The sequence below is a fragment of the Aspergillus sydowii genome (assembly GCF_001890705.1).
Source record: "Aspergillus sydowii CBS 593.65 unplaced genomic scaffold ASPSYscaffold_17, whole genome shotgun sequence".
NCBI classification, from domain to species: domain Eukaryota; kingdom Fungi; phylum Ascomycota; class Eurotiomycetes; order Eurotiales; family Aspergillaceae; genus Aspergillus; species Aspergillus sydowii.
The window spans coordinates 769,031-787,509 of NW_024467875.1; the positions used below are offsets into that span (position 1 = coordinate 769,031).

General features: G+C 50.6%; 6 protein-coding genes across 6 annotated transcripts; 5 read left to right on the plus strand and 1 right to left on the minus strand.

The window, feature by feature from the left end:
- Positions 1–5,303: 5,303 nt before the first annotated feature.
- Positions 5,304–6,205, minus strand: ASPSYDRAFT_51417 (60S ribosomal protein eL34). Its single transcript, XM_040848287.1, has 4 exons — positions 6,149–6,205; positions 6,051–6,064; positions 5,755–5,878; positions 5,304–5,598 (listed from the first exon to the last, which is right to left on the minus strand). Exons 1-4 carry the CDS (start codon positions 6,170–6,172, stop codon positions 5,410–5,412), a joined length of 351 nt encoding a protein of 116 aa, XP_040697083.1. The 5' UTR covers positions 6,173–6,205; the 3' UTR covers positions 5,304–5,409.
- A 446-nt stretch (positions 6,206–6,651) lies between these two features.
- prp8 (U4/U6-U5 snRNP complex subunit PRP8) lies at positions 6,652–14,043 on the plus strand (the record flags this gene model as incomplete). Its single annotated transcript, XM_040845477.1, has 2 exons — positions 6,652–11,237; positions 11,568–14,043. The coding sequence occupies 2 exons, from the start codon at positions 6,652–6,654 to the stop codon at positions 14,041–14,043; spliced, it is 7,062 nt and encodes a 2,353-aa protein (XP_040697084.1).
- A 116-nt stretch (positions 14,044–14,159) lies between these two features.
- ASPSYDRAFT_559556 (uncharacterized protein) lies at positions 14,160–14,587 on the plus strand. The gene is made up of 2 exons (XM_040849120.1): positions 14,160–14,326; positions 14,376–14,587. Exons 1-2 carry the CDS (start codon positions 14,275–14,277, stop codon positions 14,531–14,533), a joined length of 210 nt encoding a protein of 69 aa, XP_040697085.1. The 5' UTR covers positions 14,160–14,274; the 3' UTR covers positions 14,534–14,587.
- A 611-nt stretch (positions 14,588–15,198) lies between these two features.
- On the plus strand, positions 15,199–15,928 carry ASPSYDRAFT_559575 (uncharacterized protein). The gene is made up of 2 exons (XM_040849121.1): positions 15,199–15,317; positions 15,395–15,928. The coding sequence occupies exons 1-2, from the start codon at positions 15,309–15,311 to the stop codon at positions 15,725–15,727; spliced, it is 342 nt and encodes a 113-aa protein (XP_040697086.1). The 5' UTR covers positions 15,199–15,308; the 3' UTR covers positions 15,728–15,928.
- Positions 15,832–17,176, plus strand: ASPSYDRAFT_559583 (uncharacterized protein). Its single transcript, XM_040849122.1, has 5 exons — positions 15,832–15,889; positions 15,967–16,423; positions 16,541–16,627; positions 16,707–16,876; positions 17,123–17,176. Exons 2-4 carry the CDS (start codon positions 16,087–16,089, stop codon positions 16,754–16,756), a joined length of 474 nt encoding a protein of 157 aa, XP_040697087.1. The 5' UTR covers positions 15,832–15,889; positions 15,967–16,086; the 3' UTR covers positions 16,757–16,876; positions 17,123–17,176.
- Positions 17,177–18,479, plus strand: ASPSYDRAFT_559584 (SANT/Myb-like DNA-binding domain-containing protein; the record flags this gene model as incomplete). The annotated part of the gene is made up of 2 exons (XM_040849123.1): positions 17,177–18,300; positions 18,421–18,479. Coding segments are annotated over exons 1-2 (938 nt in total), but the record flags the coding sequence as incomplete, so codon positions are not given.

Consider the following 18,479-nt stretch of genomic DNA (forward strand, 5'->3'; position numbering starts at 1 on the left):
CAACAACAGCAGCAGGAACAACGGTGCTGTCACCCGTCTATGCAGGAGGAACGACATCCACCACAGCCCCAATGCCACGCCCCCCGGCCGTCCAGAGCTTTAATCTAGGCAACTTTGTTGGCTGTGCTAACGCTGCATCCTGCACAGCTGCCACTTCAACTCCTATTTATTGTGACATGGCGGGGCCCAGCTCAGATTGCCTCGTCTTTGATACTGGGTTCATAGGGATGGGTGGCGTCCATTCGCCCTTTGCTGACTCCGAGATCTCGGCGTTGGATCTTCACATTGGGCCATAACTTATAAAGTGTGCGCGTGGACGCATCAACCCTTGCTCTTTATCTGTTCTGCGGGATAGCTATCTACCCAGTTAGCTCTGCCGACAAGCAGCATTTCGATGAGATGAGATGACCTCAGCGAAACAAATCAAGCCGAAACAAGTTAATAATGCGATGGAAATGTATGTACGTTAGGATACCTGATGTTCGACAACTTAGTGTAGCAGCCTGTTCTGGCGTAGTCTCGGTTCTTGACGGCGTTACGAGTATGAGCATGACCATTATGATTCCATTCCATTCTTCACATTCTCTCACCTGTCTCTCTATCTCTCTCTATCACTCACTCTCTTCGCGACGGCCAATCTAGAAGGAGAAAAAGAAAGCACCATCTTGAATCTCGAGAAACCCCAACTAACAACTAACTTCCAACAGCACTGACACTACTGACACTGACAGGACAGGACAGGCATATTCAAGTGCTACTAGCTAGCTCTTCGGGGTCTATTTTCCCTCTTTGTTCCTCTCCTCCTTCTCCCCCTCCTTCTTCTCCTTTTCTGCTCTCATTCATCAATATGCATAATCATCATCATCATCTCCCCCCACCACCATCCCTGTCCCTTTATTTTCCCCCATCCGCTGCCTCGCTAATATTTCAATCCGGCCCGTGATTTATCTCCGATTCCATTACCTATTTTTCCGGACCCTACTAGCACAGCAGCTGGGACCCTGTTATGTATTACATATATATATACATACAGACGTACAGAGTATATACAAAAGAAAAGAAAAGAAAAAAAAAAAAGACATTATTATTCAAGGGTCATGGTTTGACGATCTGTAGTCTGCGCATATGGGATTTTGATGCGGACGAGGGAGAGAGAGAGGGCGTGTCTGGGCCTGGCCTGATCCCCTCTAGTCCGGCCGAGATACCTCCAGCTCCCGAGGGACTGCATGATACTTAGCTTGCCACGCAAGCAGTCTGAGGCTGACAAATAAGTTGAACTATTTAATTATTTAATTACTATTTTTAAAAGTAGCCATTTGTTTTTAACGGATTGGGGCAAAGAGGAATAGAAAAAGTAAAGAGAAAGGATTCGCTTGAGCTTGAGCAACGACTAAAATTGGACGCTGGGTGGAGGTACCGGTTGCCCGCTTCCTTTCCATCTGTCAGTCTGTCTGTTGGGTCTGATCGAGACAGTAAATTCGAGCGCCGGGGTTGGACCCCATGAAACCGACTAGCCCTCGTCACAGATATGTTTTACATGAGTTGTGACTGAGATGTCGGGCTTTTTTGGTGTTGGTATATATATAAGCTGTAAGGTACACGCAGGAACATGCGAAGAACATAACGATCTGAAGTACCTATATTAGGCTTTTTCCTGGGCGGGGTCAAGCCTCCCGTCAGCTCTGCATAGGGCACTACGACTCCGACTACTGTCTGCCAGGCATTAAGAGCCAGGGTCCGTGCCGGGGTTCTTCAGCCCGCTGGCATTGATTCAAGGCATCCAGTCGGGCAGACCCTTTGCAGTTGGGGCATTAAAACGTCCATCCTATTTGATAGTGCTCTACCTCCAATAGCGATTTTGTTCAACTTGGCTGTTGATGATCGGCAGCTGCCACCCTGCCGGCATTAGCAAGAAGTGTTAACGCCAGAGGCGGGATAGAACCGCCTGACTTGATTATTTTATTTTTCTGCTAATCCTCGTGATTGACAAATTGGCTGTGATGCCGGCCCCGTTTGTCGAATCAAAAAGCGGATGAAGGTAAAAATGGATCGCCTGACGCTGGTGGTGTTGATGTTTGTGGGTTTGGTTGGCCCGGATGAAAGGTCGGGGCTGGGAGCAGCAAGGACAGCAAGGACTGCCTGGTTCGTGGAGGAGAATGGCTGATGGGCTGGATTGTCGGTTCTGAGAGTGTCAGTGCGCAGAGGACGAGGCTGTTGTTTACTCCTGCCTCTTTGGGGGGTTATGTGGAAAGTGCTTGAGTGAGGGTGCAGTCTTGATGGTTCAATGGCGCCGCAAAGAGTTGGCTCGGTATTACTATTTCTTCACAATGAGAAGATCCTTATCAGCCACAAAGCCGGACAAAAGCCGACATCAACGCATCGGCAAGTCGAACAAAGAAAACAAAGCAGAAATCTCCATCATGGACCCACGAAGAAAGTCCGAAGAGACGAGAGGGTGAGACCCTAGAGGGGGGTATGACACCTCCGGCCCGCAGAGCCCTAATGCTGCCAAGATGGTAGTGTGTCAATGGCAGCCTGCATGCGAATGGCTCAAGGCCCGTTGCTCCAGCAAGTTAGCAGCAGATTACCAAATTAGCCGCTGCACGAGGAAGATTTCGCTGTCAGCTCCTAAAGGTACTGGGTACGTGCTACTTTGCTCTCTCATAGCCCGGCTGGGAAAAATAGCCGTCCAATGGCGAGCCCCAGGCAGTATCAACCTCTGCCTCTACCACTGCACCTTCTTCTGGACCCGGTCATTCCCTCAGACAGTCAATGACTCGTAAACGCAACCCCGAGCACTGAGGCAGTGAGGCCCCGTGCAAGAGATTCGTGCATAATGCATTCTATCAAGTATCAACTCTGCGTCGTCGCCAATGGATCCGTCAAAATGGCAGCACGAAACAGAGTTTCGTCCGGCGGAGCCGCGAAACTACGGCCATATCTGACGGAGGAACTTCCTCCCAGTATTTCCAGTGGTATTTCCGACGTGTTTTAGATTAATTGCGCCCCTCGGAATCAGCTCAGCGGGCCGTGCCGTCGCGTCAACGTTCCCTGAGGAAGAATCACACTCAATAATGGTCGTGAGCGGTCCAGTGGGCATTTTGGATATACAGCAGCTCTTGTCTTTGTGCCAAACCCATGGGAAGTCTGGATAGCTTCGATATTGCACCAGGTTTCAGCAGATTCGCACCAAACGTATGTCTGCTCTCACCAATCGCCCAGAGCCAACACGGTACGTACTTTGGCTTCCGCCGTCCACCCGTTCTCTCTCGAAACGCCACGATATTGCCAATCCAACTAGGTGGTTTCCGAGGCAGCCATCGGAACTTCGGAACCCGCCGCTTTGTCCACAGTCGTCCCTTTTCCGGGCGCCCTTGGTTTCCTCTCTTTCTTTTTGCGCGCCCCAGTGTGATTTGGTCCCGACGTGCATGACATTATCTGTCACTTCGGTCCCAGTGACAACCCCATCGATTTTGCCTTATCTCAGATCCCTACCGTCATGCTGGCATGTCATTAGAGAGTCTGCTGCGGCTGTCTGAGGGCAATTTGTTAGCGCCCTGCTTGGCTGAAGCATATCCGCTGCCTGCGGTACTTTTAGACGTCAGTCTGTATCGATTCATGCTATGGGAAGGATGAAAATGTACCACAGCTCACCGCTCAGTAGGCTACCCACAGATCGTACACAAGCGTGTTCAGCACACAGGGAAGGACCGAGTGTGACGTGCGTCAGTGGTGTCAAATCGCGCCTTCCTTCCTCGGCCGAAGCAACTGGGCGCGTCTCTCGACAATCTCTGCGGCCTCTTCACCTTCAATCCAGACGACTTAGAAGATGCCTGCATTAGGTTATTTCTACTATCATCCAGAGCCACCACCTACCGTTGGTTGCCATTGAGCCCGAGTAAACCCATGAAATGGCGAATAGAAGCATAAGAACCCCAATCAGAATATACCTGCATCGGGAATCAGTAAATCGGCGCCCCGATCCCTACCACAATGCCTATACAGCTCGGCTACTTACTGACCCCGAGATCCAAGCGGGGCTCTTTCTAGCGACCTGCGCGGCGGGCAACTAGACTTTTAAAGTTGGAGGCTGCGAACGCCCGAAGGCGAGAAGCCTCGCTATCTACTTGCCTGATACAGCGACTAGCAGAACGATCATCAGTTTCTGCGGATAGGTTCATCCGAACGATGCGTCTACCCACCAAGCATCTCGTTTAGACGAACGAACGTGTGGAGCTGATGGTACTTCGACTGACTAGCTTTACTCTTCACCAACCCCCCAGCGTGGCCTCGAGACGGGATTTATGGTATGCATATTAGTCGACTCTATCCTCTTTCCTGCAGATTGTACCAGCAGCCTCCGTCCAAGCCGAGAACGCACTCAGAGCCCAGATCCGAAATTGGGAATTGCTCTACCCAGAAACTCAAATCACGAGAAGCACTACTCTGTATTTCTTGCGTGATCAGGGCATCGGCCCTCAATCCGAGTTCTCAGTATTTGATTCACGCTCCTATTTGCTGAGTTCTGGATACGCATCCAGCTCCACATCGTTCAAGACTCGCATCGATCGAGCAATTCCTTCTCCCCGATCACCGTTCGTCTGAGAACAATGGAGTGCCTCGTACTTTGGGTGAGTAGGCCTGGCGCGAATTAGATAAGTAATTGTTGGGCTAGTCGGTTCGTTGCTTCTTCTTTCTTCATCCACACACGGCCCTTTCTGATGCATCCAGGAGCCAAGGGGGTTCGCTACGTTTGACGGTGCGGCGTTTGGTGGCGGATTTGGCCCTGCTGATTGGATTTTCAATGGACCAGATAAGAGCGAGGGAGAAGGGATTATTTGCCCCCGTGGCAAGTATCTGTAGAGGTTTGAGCAGCGAGAGCTGTGGGCTGTTGTACTTTTAGGCTGCACTACTGCTAGGGGGCCTCTTGCGTACCATCCCTGTCCAATCTGATGACAGGGTCTTGGGCTTTAAAAGTGGCGTACCATGAGACTGGAGTGGGACTGTGATCAGGCCCGAAGTGTAAGGGATTACTGCTGTATGACACCAAGATGACCATGGATATAACTCCATGGGACTAGGGCGGATTGTGGTTTAGTTCGATCTACGCCGCGTGAAACTCTACGGTGTAGATAAGCATGATTGCCGGGGACTTGGAACCAGGGGCTTAAAACCAAGGGCTTGGGAATGCACGCGTTGGGCTCTGCCTGCTCGGGCTCGACGTAGTTTTGTTTCGGACAAGACGATAATACTTGAAAGACTGTCATGAAAAGTGTATTCATCGAATAGCTACGACATTCCTAGCCGCGCTAGTGTTCACAAGAAGAACCATACCCAGTCAAATTTTATTTTTCCATGATTGATTGCTTTCCACTAAACACAAAACACCGAGCTTTGATATGCAACCCTTTAGCGCTTGCCGGCCTTCTCCTGAGACTCCTTGAGAACCTTCTTGACGATCTTCTGCTCCTCAATCAGGAAAGCACGGACAATGCGGTCCTTGACGCAGCCAGCGCAGCGGGAACCACCGTAGGCACGGCTGACGTTCTTCTTGGGGCGCGAGATCTGGGCGTACTCGCGGGGACGGAGGGCGGGGACCTGAAGAAAAGGGAAAAGTGTCCGTCAGCTTCATTGTCCCAGAACGCTTATTTTGTTACTGTCGACACAATCCTCTCGACGCTTCTTCCTCCTGCCGCCCGTGAAGCGAACATTCCAACGAAAGAAAATGAAAATTCGGGGAACACGGGTACTCACACCGGGGAGCTTGATGCCACAGTCACCGCACTTGGGAGCGGTACCCTGCTTCTTGATGTGCTGGTATCGGAGCTCGCCGCCGGGGGTCTTGACGATGCGAACGCGGTTGGACCGTGTGTTGTACCTGTGTGCGAAAATCCATCAATATCCTGTTCGTGCGAAATCCCTCCAAAAAAAAAAAAAAAAGGCCGCATCATATCCAATCCGATCACAATTCAAAAATTCGCATCATTGTATCGTAGAGACGGATACGACTGAGCACGACAAAACGTTGGGAGAGGGGATTCATAACGTACGGGTTCCGGCGGCGCTGAAAAGAAAAATGTTCAATTAGCATTCATTTTCGCTTCGTTATAACCCGACGATAAAGAAAAACAACGGCTAAAAAACTCACGTATTGCAGTCTGTTGTTAGGCATTTTGACTGTGCTTGAACCTCAGCAGGGGTGGTCAAGATATTGGCGTCGTCGTCGGTTGTCGTCGTGAACCTCGTAGAATTCTTGCAATCGTCTGGATTTGTGTGGGTTTCTCGGAGCCCTCAGAGGCCGCGCTAGCGCCTTTTTGGCGAGAGCGCGCTAAGTCCGCTTATGGACTAGTGTGCCAAGAGTTCGAGCCGCCACCTCTTTTCGAGCTTGCATCGCGAGAAAGGAGCCTGACGTGAAGAAAGAATCGTCTTCCATCGTTGCCTTGGGAAGGGGACTGTCCTGGAGTTTGGTTTCTTTCTTAATCATCTTGCATTCAATTTCCGACACAATTTATCATATCTTTTCCTACCCTCTCCCCATATCCTGACTGATGAATCCGGTCGGCAGGATCTTCATCTCGGCTTGAGTCTTGACGCGACTGCACGTCAACCCCAGAGACAACCCAGTGTTACCCCCCCATCACGTCGAGCGCGATGGCCTCGCTGCCTCCTCCCCCTCCCCCAGGATGGGGTGCGTCAGCGCCGCCCTCAATGCCTTTGGCGCCACCTCCTCCAGGCTACCAGCCGCCCGCCGACCCAACCGTCGCGAAATTCGCGCAGAAGAAGACGGAATGGTTGCGGACACAACGGAACCGGTTTGGAGAGAAGAGAAAGGGAGGGTTTGTTGAATCACAGAAGGCGGATATGCCCCCGGAGCATCTCCGCAAGATCGTAAGGGACATTGGCGATGTGTCCCAGAAAAAGTTCACCAACGAGAAGCGCAGCTATCTCGGTGCCCTTAAATTCATGCCTCATGCTGTACTGAAACTACTGGAGAATATGCCTATGCCCTGGGAGTCTACGAGGGAGGTAAAGGTTTTGTACCACGTCAACGGGTGTCTTACTCTTGTTAATGAAACACCGAGAGTCATTGAGCCCGTGTTCCATGCCCAGTGGGCGACGATGTGGGTGTGTATGCGAAGAGAGAAGAGCGACCGAAGACACTTCAAGCGTATGCGATTCCCTCCGTTTGATGATGAAGAACCTCCGCTTTCGTGGTCAGAGAATATCGAGGACGTTGAGCCGCTAGAGCCTATTCAGATGGAACTTGATGAGTCTGAAGATGGACCCGTCTATGAATGGTTTTACGACCACCGACCACTTCTTGATACGCCTCATGTAAATGGGCCGAGTTATAGGAAGTGGAACTTGGATCTTCCACAGATGGCCACCCTCTATCGATTAAGTCACCAGCTTCTGAGTGACGTGGTCGACCAAAACTACTTTCATATGTTTGATTTGAACAGCTTCTTCACTGCGAAGGCGCTGAACGTCGCTATTCCCGGCGGCCCTCGCTTCGAACCTCTGTACAAGGACATTGATCCTAATGACGAGGACTTTAGCGAGTTCAACGCGATCGACCGTATCATCTTCCGCGCGCCAATCCGAACAGAATACCGAGTCGCTTATCCCTTCCTGTATAATACACTTCCCAGAAGCGTCAAGCTTTCCTGGTACTCCCACCCGCAAGTCGTATATGTCCGGACCGACGATCCCAACCTTCCTGCTTTCTACTTCGACCCTGTCATTAATCCGATCTCTTCCCGCTCCGTCGCGCCCAAAAACATTTCAATTAGCCACGAGGACGAGATATTTGGACCTGGAGAAAATGAGGATGACTTTGAGCTTCCCGAGGAGGCTGAGCCGTTCCTCGCTGATGAGGACCTTTACACGCCTGAGACTGCGTCCGCTATCGCTTTGTGGTGGGCTCCCCATCCGTTCAATAAGCGATCTGGAAAGATGGTTCGCGCGCAGGATGTTCCACTGGTTAAACAGTGGTACTTGGAGCACTGCCCTCAGGGGCAGCCCGTCAAAGTCCGCGTGTCATACCAGAAGCTGCTCAAAACATACGTGCTTAACGAGTTACACCAAAAGAAGCCTAAGGCTCAGAGCAAACAGGATTTGCTAAAGACTCTAAAGTCTACCAAGTTCTTCCAGCAGACGACAATCGATTGGGTTGAAGCTGGTCTGCAGGTCTGCCGTCAAGGTTTCAACATGCTGAATCTCTTGATCCACCGCAAGAATTTGACATACCTGCATTTGGATTACAACTTCAACCTGAAGCCCGTTAAGACTTTGACAACTAAGGAGCGAAAGAAGTCTCGCTTTGGAAACGCCTTCCATCTGATGCGCGAAATTCTCCGCCTCACGAAGCTGATTGTCGACGCCCAGGTTCAATACCGCCTGGGTAACATCGATGCCTTCCAGNTGGCTGACGGTATCCTCTATGCTTTCAACCACGTTGGACAGCTAACTGGTATGTACCGTTACAAATACAAGTTAATGCACCAGATCCGATCTTGCAAAGATTTGAAGCATCTCATCTACTACCGTTTCAACTCTGGGCCTGTCGGAAAGGGTCCCGGTTGCGGTTTCTGGGCCCCAGCTTGGCGTGTCTGGCTTTTCTTCATGCGTGGTATCATTCCTCTCCTTGAAAGATGGCTCGGAAACTTGCTCTCGCGTCAGTTCGAGGGCCGTCACAGTAAGGGAGTGGCCAAGACAGTCACCAAGCAGCGTGTGGAGTCTCATTTCGATCTTGAACTCCGTGCGTCTGTTATGGCTGATTTGATGGATATGATGCCAGAAGGTATCAAACAGAATAAGGTCAATACCGTTCTGCAACATCTTTCAGAAGCATGGAGATGCTGGAAGAGTAACATCCCTTGGAAGGTCCCTGGCCTTCCTGCACCCATCGAGAACATCATTTTGCGATATGTCAAGAGCAAGGCAGATTGGTGGATTTCGGTAGCGCACTACAACCGTGAGAGAATTAGACGTGGCGCGACGGTAGACAAGACTGTCGCTAAGAAGAACTTGGGTCGACTGACTCGTCTATGGCTCAAAGCCGAGCAAGAGCGGCAACACAACTACCTCAAGGACGGCCCTTACGTGTCATCCGAGGAGGCTGTGGCTATTTACACTACAATGGTGCACTGGCTGGAGTCCAGAAAATTCTCGCCAATCCCCTTTCCCAGTGTTTCATACAAGCACGACACGAAGATTTTGATTCTTGCTTTGGAGCGTCTGCGTGAGTCCTACTCTGTCAAGGGACGGTTGAACCAGAGTCAGCGTGAGGAATTGGCCCTTATCGAACAGGCATACGATTCTCCGGGAACGACACTGGCAAGGATTAAGCGTTTCCTCCTTACACAGCGTGCGTTCAAGGAAGTTGGGATTGACATGAACGACAACTACAACAACATCAACCCAGTTTATGATGTCGAGCCCATCGAGAAGATTACAGATGCTTATTTGGACCAGTATCTCTGGTACCAGGCTGAACAGCGCCACCTGTTCCCCGCTTGGATCAAGCCGTCTGATTCTGAAGTCCCTCCTCTGCTGACCTACAAGTGGACTCAAGGAATTAACAATCTGTCTAATGTTTGGGAAACTGCTGATGGTGAGACGAACGTGATGATCGAGACAGAACTGTCCAAGGTCTACGAGAAGATTGATCTGACGCTACTGAACCGACTTCTTCGTCTGGTCATGGACCACAACTTGGCTGACTACATCACCTCTAAGAACAACGTCCAGCTGAGCTACAAGGACATGAACCACACCAACAGCTATGGTCTGATTCGTGGTCTCCAGTTCTCCGGTTTCGTTTTCCAGTTCTACGGGTTGATGATTGATTTGCTGCTTCTTGGCCTGCAAAGAGCCAGTGAAATGGCCGGGCCTCCTCAAAGCCCCAACGACTTCTTACAGTTCAGGGACCGTGCAACCGAGACACGACACCCAATCCGATTGTATACCCGCTACGTCGACAAAATTTGGGTCTTCTTCCGATTCAACGCAGACGAATCGCGCGATCTGATTCAACGATTCTTGACGGAAAACCCGGATCCGAACTTTGAGAACGTTATTGGCTACAAGAACAAGAAGTGCTGGCCCCGAGACTGCCGTATGCGCTTGATGCGTCACGATGTCAACCTGGGTCGTGCCGTCTTCTGGGATCTTAAGAACCGCCTCCCTCGATCCATCACCACGATTGAGTGGGATGATACATTCTCCAGCGTCTACAGCAAGGATAACCCCAACCTTCTGTTCTCGATGTCCGGTTTTGAGGTTCGGATCCTTCCCAAGTCTCGCAACCTCAACGAGGAGTTCTCGGTGAAGGACAGCGTTTGGTCGTTGGTGGACAACTCGACGAAAGAACGCACAGCACACGCCTTCCTCCAGGTCACCGAGGAGGATATTCAAAAGTTCAACAACCGGATTCGACAGATTCTCATGTCCTCCGGTTCGACGACCTTCACCAAGATCGCAAACAAGTGGAACACTGCCCTGATTGCGCTCTTCACCTACTACCGTGAAGCTGCGGTGTCTACAGTGAATCTCCTAGACACAATCGTCAAGTGCGAGACCAAGATCCAAACTCGTGTTAAGATCGGTCTGAACTCCAAGATGCCGTCCCGTTTCCCTCCGGCCGTCTTTTACACACCCAAGGAACTTGGAGGTCTTGGTATGATTTCGGGCTCTCATATTCTCATCCCAGCCAGCGACAAGCGGTGGTCGAAGCAGACCGATACCGGCATTACTCACTTCCGTGCCGGGATGTCACATGACGAGGAAACTTTAATTCCGAATATCTTCAGGTACATCATACCCTGGGAAGCGGAATTTATCGACTCACAACGGGTATGGATGGAGTACTCTCAAAAGCGTATGGAAGCTCAGCAGCAAAACCGTCGCTTAACCCTGGAGGATCTCGAAGACAGCTGGGACCGCGGTCTGCCCCGTATCAACACACTGTTCCAGAAGGATCGCAGCACCCTCAGCTTCGACAAGGGATTCCGTCTTCGTGCTGAATTCAAGCAGTATCAGCTCATGAAGAGTAATCCTTTCTGGTGGACTAGTCAAAGGCATGATGGAAAACTTTGGAATTTGAACGCTTATCGTACCGACGTAATACAGGCTCTGGGTGGTGTTGAGACCATTTTAGAGCACACTCTGTTCAAGGCAACGGCCTTTCCATCATGGGAGGGTCTCTTTTGGGAAAGAGCGAGCGGTTTTGAAGAGTTTGTACTCCTTTTCCCCTTCTATTTTCATTTTCCCGGTCTTTTTGCACCCTCATGGTTCAATTTGGGCCATGGTCCTCCCATATACCTAACCCTTTCTCTCCCGCCCCCCAACCAAGAACGCTAACCCTAATTACACCTTATTGTTTCGAACATGGTTTGACAACTTTCTTATATTTTTTCTGGATTTTTTCTGGATCTTTTTTTTGCGTTTCCCGGGTGCAGATTTGACCATGGTTCCCCCCAGACACACATCCCGTCCCACCTCTAACCCCAACCATAGCCACGCATTATTTACCTCGACCATGGTCCAACTAACCGTTTTTATAGGTCAATGAAATTTAAGAAGCTCACGAACGCCCAGCGGTCTGGTTTGAATCAGATTCCGAACCGTCGGTTCACCCTTTGGTGGTCCCCAACCATCAACCGTGCCAATGTCTACGTCGGTTTCCAGGTGCAACTGGATCTCACTGGTATTTTCTTGCACGGAAAGATTCCTACGTTGAAGATCTCTCTGATCCAGATCTTCCGTGCTCACTTGTGGCAGAAGATTCACGAGTCTGTGGTCATGGATTTGTGTCAGGTCTTTGATCAGGAACTTGAGCAACTCGGCATCGAAGCGGTCCAAAAGGAGACTATTCACCCTCGTAAATCGTATAAAATGAACAGTTCGTGTGCGGATATTTTGCTGTTCGCCACTAACAAGTGGAACGTCACCCGCCCATCTATTCTCTTTGATACGAAGGATGTATACGAGCCGACGACGACAAACAAATTCTGGCTCGATGTGCAACTACGATACGGTGATTATGACTCTCACGACATCGAGCGTTACGTTCGTGCTAAGTATCTGGACTACACCACCGACAGCATGAGTATCTATCCATCTGCGACAGGTTTGATGATTGCAGTTGATCTTGCGTACAATCTGTACTCCGCGTACGGACAGTACTTCCCTGGTCTGAAGACTCTTGTTCAGCAGGCGATGGCGAAAATCATGAAGGCCAATCCCGCCCTCTATGTGTTGAGGGAACGTATTCGGAAGGGCCTTCAACTCTACGCTTCTGAAAGCAATCAGGAGTTCCTCAACTCGCAAAACTATTCCGAGCTCTTCAGTCCGCAGATCCAGCTGTTTATCGACGATACCAACGTCTACCGTGTTACCATCCACAAAACCTTCGAAGGTAACCTTACTACCAAGCCTATCAACGGTGCCATCTTCATTTTCAATCCTAGAACCGGACAACTGTTCTTGAAAATTATCCACACCAGTGTCTGGGCAGGACAGAAGCGTCTCGGTCAGCTTGCCAAGTGGAAGACAGCGGAAGAAGTTGCCGCGCTTATCCGTTCCCTGCCTGTCGAAGAACAACCCAAGCAGCTCATTGTTACCCGTAAGGGTCTGCTCGACCCTCTCGAAGTCCACCTCCTTGATTTCCCTAATATTTCTATCCGTGCTTCCGAACTTCAGCTACCTTTCCAGGCTGCTATGAAGGTTGAGAAACTCGCAGATATGATCTTGCGCGCAACAGAGCCTCAGATGGTTCTTTTCAACCTCTATGATGAATGGCTTAAGACAATCTCGCCCTACACTGCCTTCTCGAGACTGATTTTGATTTTGCGTGCCCTTCACGTTAACATCGACAAGGCGAAGATTATTTTGCGACCCGATAAGAGTGTCATTACCCTAGAGCATCACATCTGGCCGTCACTTTCTGATGAGGACTGGATGAAGGTTGAAGTACAACTGCGTGACTTGATTCTGAACGACTACGGCAAGAAGAATAACGTCAATGTTCAGAGTTTGACAAGCAGTGAAGTCCGAGATATCATTCTTGGTATGGAAATTAGCGCGCCATCGTTGCAGCGACAACAAGCTGCGGAGATTGAGAAGCAGCAGGAAGAGGCGAAGCAGCTTACAGCTGTTACCACGAAGACTCAGAACGTCCGTGGTGAAGACATTATTGTTACTACAACGTCACAGTATGAACAACAGTCGTTCGCTTCGAAGACCGAGTGGCGTACCCGTGCGATCGCGACGTCCAACCTCCGCACTAGGGCCAACAATATCTACGTTTCTTCAGATGATATCCGCGAGGAGGGTTACACGTACATCATGCCCAAGAACATTCTCAAGCGATTCATCATGATTGCGGATCTTCGGGTGCAGGTAGCCGGATACCTCTACGGTAGCTCGCCACCGGATAACGACCAGGTGAAGGAAGTTCGAACAATCGTCATGATCCCACAGGTCGGTAACACTCGCGAAGTTCAACTGCCGCAGCAATTGCCGCAGCATGATTATCTCAACGGCTTGGAGCCCCTCGGTGTCATCCACACTATCTCCGGTAATGAGCCGCCTTACATGACGGCGCAGGACGTAACTCAACATTCCCGCCTCATGAATGCTCATTCGTCTTGGGACAAGAAGACGGTAACGATGACTGTCTCGTTCACACCGGGTTCGGTTTCCCTTGCAGCATGGGGGCTCACCCCACAGGGTTACAAGTGGGGAGCGGAAAATCGCGATACCACATCCGACCAGCCTCAGGGATTCTCGACCAACATGGGCGAGAAGTGCCAGCTGTTGCTCAGTGACAAAATTCGTGGATACTTCCTCGTGCCCGAAGACAACTTATGGAATTACAGCTTCATGGGAAGCTCGTACGGAAGCGTCGAGAAACGCCCCGTGTATGTCAAAATTGATACGCCTCTCAGATTCTATGACGATCAGCATCGCCCTCTGCACTTCCAGAATTTCGCCGAACTGGAGGACATTTGGGTTGATCGATCTGATAACTTTGCTTAAGTTACGCGAGGGCTGGCGGGCGTTGATCGTTTTTATTATTGTCCTTTGCGTTCACCATAAGGTTTTTTACTCTCCGTCTTTCCTGCAATAATACATTTGTGATAAGCCCTTTCGTGCATGTTGTTTCATTATGACGATCTTGATCTATATTACGGACGTGCGAAGAAAAAGGCCGCGGAATTGAAATCGGCCAGGTTGTATGTGTACATTACATAGCTAGTTTTATAAGTCATGATTTATTTCTGGCCAAGTTTCATGCAAAGCCCCAGCGATCCCAGTGGGAATGTGGAATAATTAGATACGGATAGTAGATTCAGATGGGGGGAGCCCACAGTGGGTTTCTTCTTTCGGCGTTCCCAGCCAACTTGGAACTCTTTCCACAACATCCTTCATTTTCAATCTGCATCGAACCTTCTCTGACTCTCGTTGCATCGCTTCGTTAGCAGCAAGTTCTGGCCGCGTCCAAGGATCTTTTTATGAGCAGAACTAGGCTCAATCCTTGACAATTCGGTCAACTTCATGAGTTCATTTCCAGCATTCGCCCAGCCAACGAAATGCGTGGGGGTTGCGATTATCCCGTTTCACCATTGCCTCATAATCACTGCTCAAGCCCAGGGTATAAACTTAATCTCTGTCGGAAAATGGAAAAAGATCGGGGGAGAAAAAGAAAGAAGGCGGGCGATCGAGCAAAATGAACGGACGGTTGCTGATGACTGCTGCAGCTGCAAGATACCGGGGTTGATCCGCTACTAGGCGCTGAAGGAGCCTCGTTCCTCACTCGGTGAACATGAAAACAACTCGTCGCCGTCGGAGCCACGCTGGCTACAAGCTGACAGAGAGCCACGAATGAATAGGATAATTGCTGCTCACTCTGCCGGATGGGTGCGCTTTTTCCACCGTATTTCGGTGACGGACGACCGGCCTCGTTCCTTGCTGGGTTGTTAGAAGTCGACATGGTGATACACTTTGGGTTACGGTGCTCCGTCCTGGACCAAACTAGGCATGAAAGAAGGATAGGGTGGTGCTCGAGCTCGGAGCAACCCATCCCATCTTTCGCTGCGCCCGCCACCCACACGCGCTCGGACACGAGACTTCGGTTTGCTCCGTCTGACCGTTGCTGCGGGCCTCGTCGAAGGGGGAAGTCAAACCTACGGATCAGGCGAGCGTGTTTGTTCCTTCCAAGAAACCGGAAGTTGGAACAATGGGGACAAGATTGACACTAGGCTCTTGCGCTGAAATATCACGACGGAATTTTCCTCAAGTAGATGATGCTGGTAAGGAGACTCATTGTTTCACTGTCGCCAATTGTCAGGGGAAGTCGTAATTGCCGGGAAACTTACTCCGGGGTTAGGAAGAGGGAAGGAAAGAGACGGGGGCTGTTGCATTGCTGCTGTTAGAGGTCTCACGCTACTCCTACCCGATGCGCGATATAGTTGAGGGCGCCACATACAACGGTGTTCACTGTTCCTTCATCCCTACAGTGTACGGACCCATCTCGATCGGTCGCGACGCAGGTGCGGTTTATGCGCGACCCTCTTCTGGGTCATTGTTCGAGAGATCCCGCGCCTATTCCGTCTATGTATTTGCTCGAGTCAAGACTCAAGGGAAGATGGGGGAGGCTGGAGCCACTCACTGGCAAAAGGATGACACAACCCCCTCCAACCGGCGCCCTAGTCTCGCATAGTCCTCATCACCCACCTCCCCTCGTGGGTGTCTCGCCGACAGTTGCTTCCGATTAGCCACTCCTGGCGTCTCTGGCCGGTGGAGTTGCTGCGACGACGTACGACAGGTCCATGTCCTGACAGGGGTGAGATTCCTTAGCTGGTTAAAGCACGCCCAGCCGCAGGTTTGATTCCCTGGCTCCGAAACCCACCAGCCTCTTTCCACATTCGTATCCAATAAGCTCACTTTCTATGCTGCCAGACGTGCGAATGAATTGGGCTTGGATCTCCCCCCGCCTCATGTTGATCACGAATGGCGTCCAAAGAAATCTAGCCAAGGACGATTACCAGTGAGACTCTCCTCTGTCGTGCTGAGCGTTTCATGCCACACTCTCTCTGCCTTCGGAGTTCCCTTTTCCCTTACCCTTTTCGATATTTTTTTCTTTTCTCCGACCATTATTTTTTTGATTTCCTTCTGCGACTGCCATGCCTTGGCGTTGGACCAGAACGGCCCGTTGGAGGGGTGCGAAATGATAGTGAGGAATCCCATCAAATCGCCTCGCAAGCAGTATCCCAAGAGCAAGACCGTTGTGTTCTGAGACTGAATCCATCCTGGCCCTCTTTGCAAGCTAAGCTTGACCAGAGTGCAGATCCACCAAATGGGCGATTTCCCTTTCTTTATCCACCTTCTTCTCTCTGGCAATTGTATCACTTGCTGCGTACGCTTTGTCCGTTACTCTGTACCTACCCTGAATACTTTGTCTCTTTCCAGAATCATTCCTTTCCAGATTTTGGCTGCTGTCAACCGCAGTCCAGAAGTTAACGGGCTGCATAAGGACTTTATCTCCATGCACCACGGCATATCCTGACCCTGCTTTCCTTTCCATTTCTTGCCATTCATTCCGAGCCCCCTTTCGTATCTTGTTTGATTCCTAGTCCACTTCTGCAGTCTTTATAGACGCAATTTGGGTTACGGCTAACGAGCCGTTTGGATAATTCAAGCCTCTGGCCTTCCTCGGACCCGAAGAACAAACCCAGCCCTTCCCGCTTAGACCTGGTCTAATCCCGACCTCTGTTTAAGCGTATCCTCCGCTTGGCTGGTGAAGAATAATACGTGCAAAGCGTGTTGGTAACCTAGTATTTTTGGAGCTTACAAAGTCCGTCCGACCCCGGTGAGCACAAGCCAACCCTGGTATTTACATACGCTCTTCGTTTTCTCACATCACTCTCTTCCTCTCCCTCGTCTCTCCCGCCTCCCCACCTCCTTTGGGATTGCTTCATTGCGCGTTTGTGGTTTCCAGTTGAATCCAGCCTCTCGTTTTTCTGCTCTGAAAAATTTTTGCCCTATCTGTTCCACATATCCTCGACGGTCCAATTACGGTATTGCGAAATCTTGTTTTATTCTGACGCGGAGGTAGTGTTGGAAGTACCATCTTGATTCGGCCTAAGGCGAGTCTGGGGGTGCTTGGGTTGTGGTCTGGTACATGGCGACCGCAGCTCCTCATTATTACAACTACCTGACGCCAGAACGAGACGTTGACTAAATATTGGCCTAGCGAGCGCTTTCCCAGGACGACGCGACTATCATTTTGATACTGCTCACTGTTGCTCGACCGAGAGTGTCCCCTTGGCAATTTGCCTATCACGTCTTTCTAGAACCATTCGACAGTCGGCTCGGTAGACTGCCGGGGCTTGTAGGCTCTAGCAGCACCGATGTATGTCCGCGACGCTGGCGGATCCGTACCGAGACTATGCCATTGACTACTCTCAACATGCTAGCTGCAAACCTGAGGAGCATGAAGGCACGCTCGTCTATCACTCCCAGCAGCCGCACATTCAGCACGCGAAACAGGCAGACACTTCGTTCACATCTGGAAACTCGCACGGCGCAGCGTTTGAGCAGCACCATGCGAATGCGACCGTACTTCCAACCGCGACACCACAATCCGCAGTCCCAGATATCTCGCAAGCAGTTGTCCTCAATCAGGCTCAAATGCTACCCCGTCAGCTCCCGGTGCAGTACACCACTGCCAATTTTGACATCGCGTCGTCCGTCCAGCGTGGCAAGAAGAGGCCTCATTCCGAAACCGAGCCAGAGGGCGGTAACACAGACCATGGAATCAGACAGTTACCAGTCCTTCCACCAGATGCGCCCTCCGAAGCAACCCATTCTCCCGAAATGCTCTTCTCTGTGCATGGAGATTCCTCGCAGCACCATCACTCAATGCCGGGCCACGCCTTCGGGCCAACAGACCATATGGGCCTACCGCAACATCACCACCACCACCATCTCCCTCCCCACACCTCGATTCGCGCTGCAGAGCGCCAGGGTATGAATATAGAGACCTCGCCGCTGCCGTCTGGCCCACCAAGTGTCGTGGGTCAACCGGGGATGCCTGACCCGGCGCCTCGACCACGCGGCCCCAAACTCAAGTTTACTCCGGAGGAAGATGCTTTATTGGTTGAATTAAAAGAAAACAAAAACTTGACTTGGAAGCAAATAGCCGACTTTTTCCCTGGCCGAACAAGCGGCACGTTACAGGTCCGCTATTGCACCAAATTGAAGGCGAAGGACGTGGCCTGGAATGATGAAATGGTAAGCGAATATCCTACTTCTTTCTCTCTTGCTGCTATATTTCTTTCTTTCTTCTTCTTTTTTTTTTTTTTTTTTTTTTTTTTTTTTTTTTAATGGATGGCTGTTCTGATGCTTTGGTAGGTGCAACGACTGCGGCGGGCTATCCAAGAGTACGAAAACGATCGCTGGCGTATAATTGC

Excerpts from the sequence above, each read along its gene's own strand:
- ASPSYDRAFT_559583 (XM_040849122.1), top strand. The coding sequence starts at position 16,087 with ATGCCACACTCTCTCTGCCTTCGGAGTTCCCTTTTCCCTTACCCTTTT. Across the intron at positions 16,424-16,540 it reads GCAATTGTATCACTTGCTGC|GACTTTATCTCCATGCACCA; the intron begins GTACGCTTTGTC and ends GGGCTGCATAAG. Across the intron at positions 16,628-16,706 it reads CGAGCCCCCTTTCGTATCTT|CCTCTGGCCTTCCTCGGACC; the intron begins GTTTGATTCCTA and ends GGATAATTCAAG.
- ASPSYDRAFT_51417 (XM_040848287.1), bottom strand. The coding sequence starts at position 6,172 with ATGCCTAACAACAGACTGCAATAC. Across the intron at positions 5,599-5,754 it reads GTGGCATCAAGCTCCCCGGT|GTCCCCGCCCTCCGTCCCCG; the intron begins GTGAGTACCCGT and ends CCTTTTCTTCAG.
- ASPSYDRAFT_559556 (XM_040849120.1), top strand. The coding sequence starts at position 14,275 with ATGATTTATTTCTGGCCAAGTTTCATGCAAAGCCCCAGCGATCCCAGT. Across the intron at positions 14,327-14,375 it reads CCCCAGCGATCCCAGTGGGA|AGTGGGTTTCTTCTTTCGGC; the intron begins ATGTGGAATAAT and ends GGGGGAGCCCAC.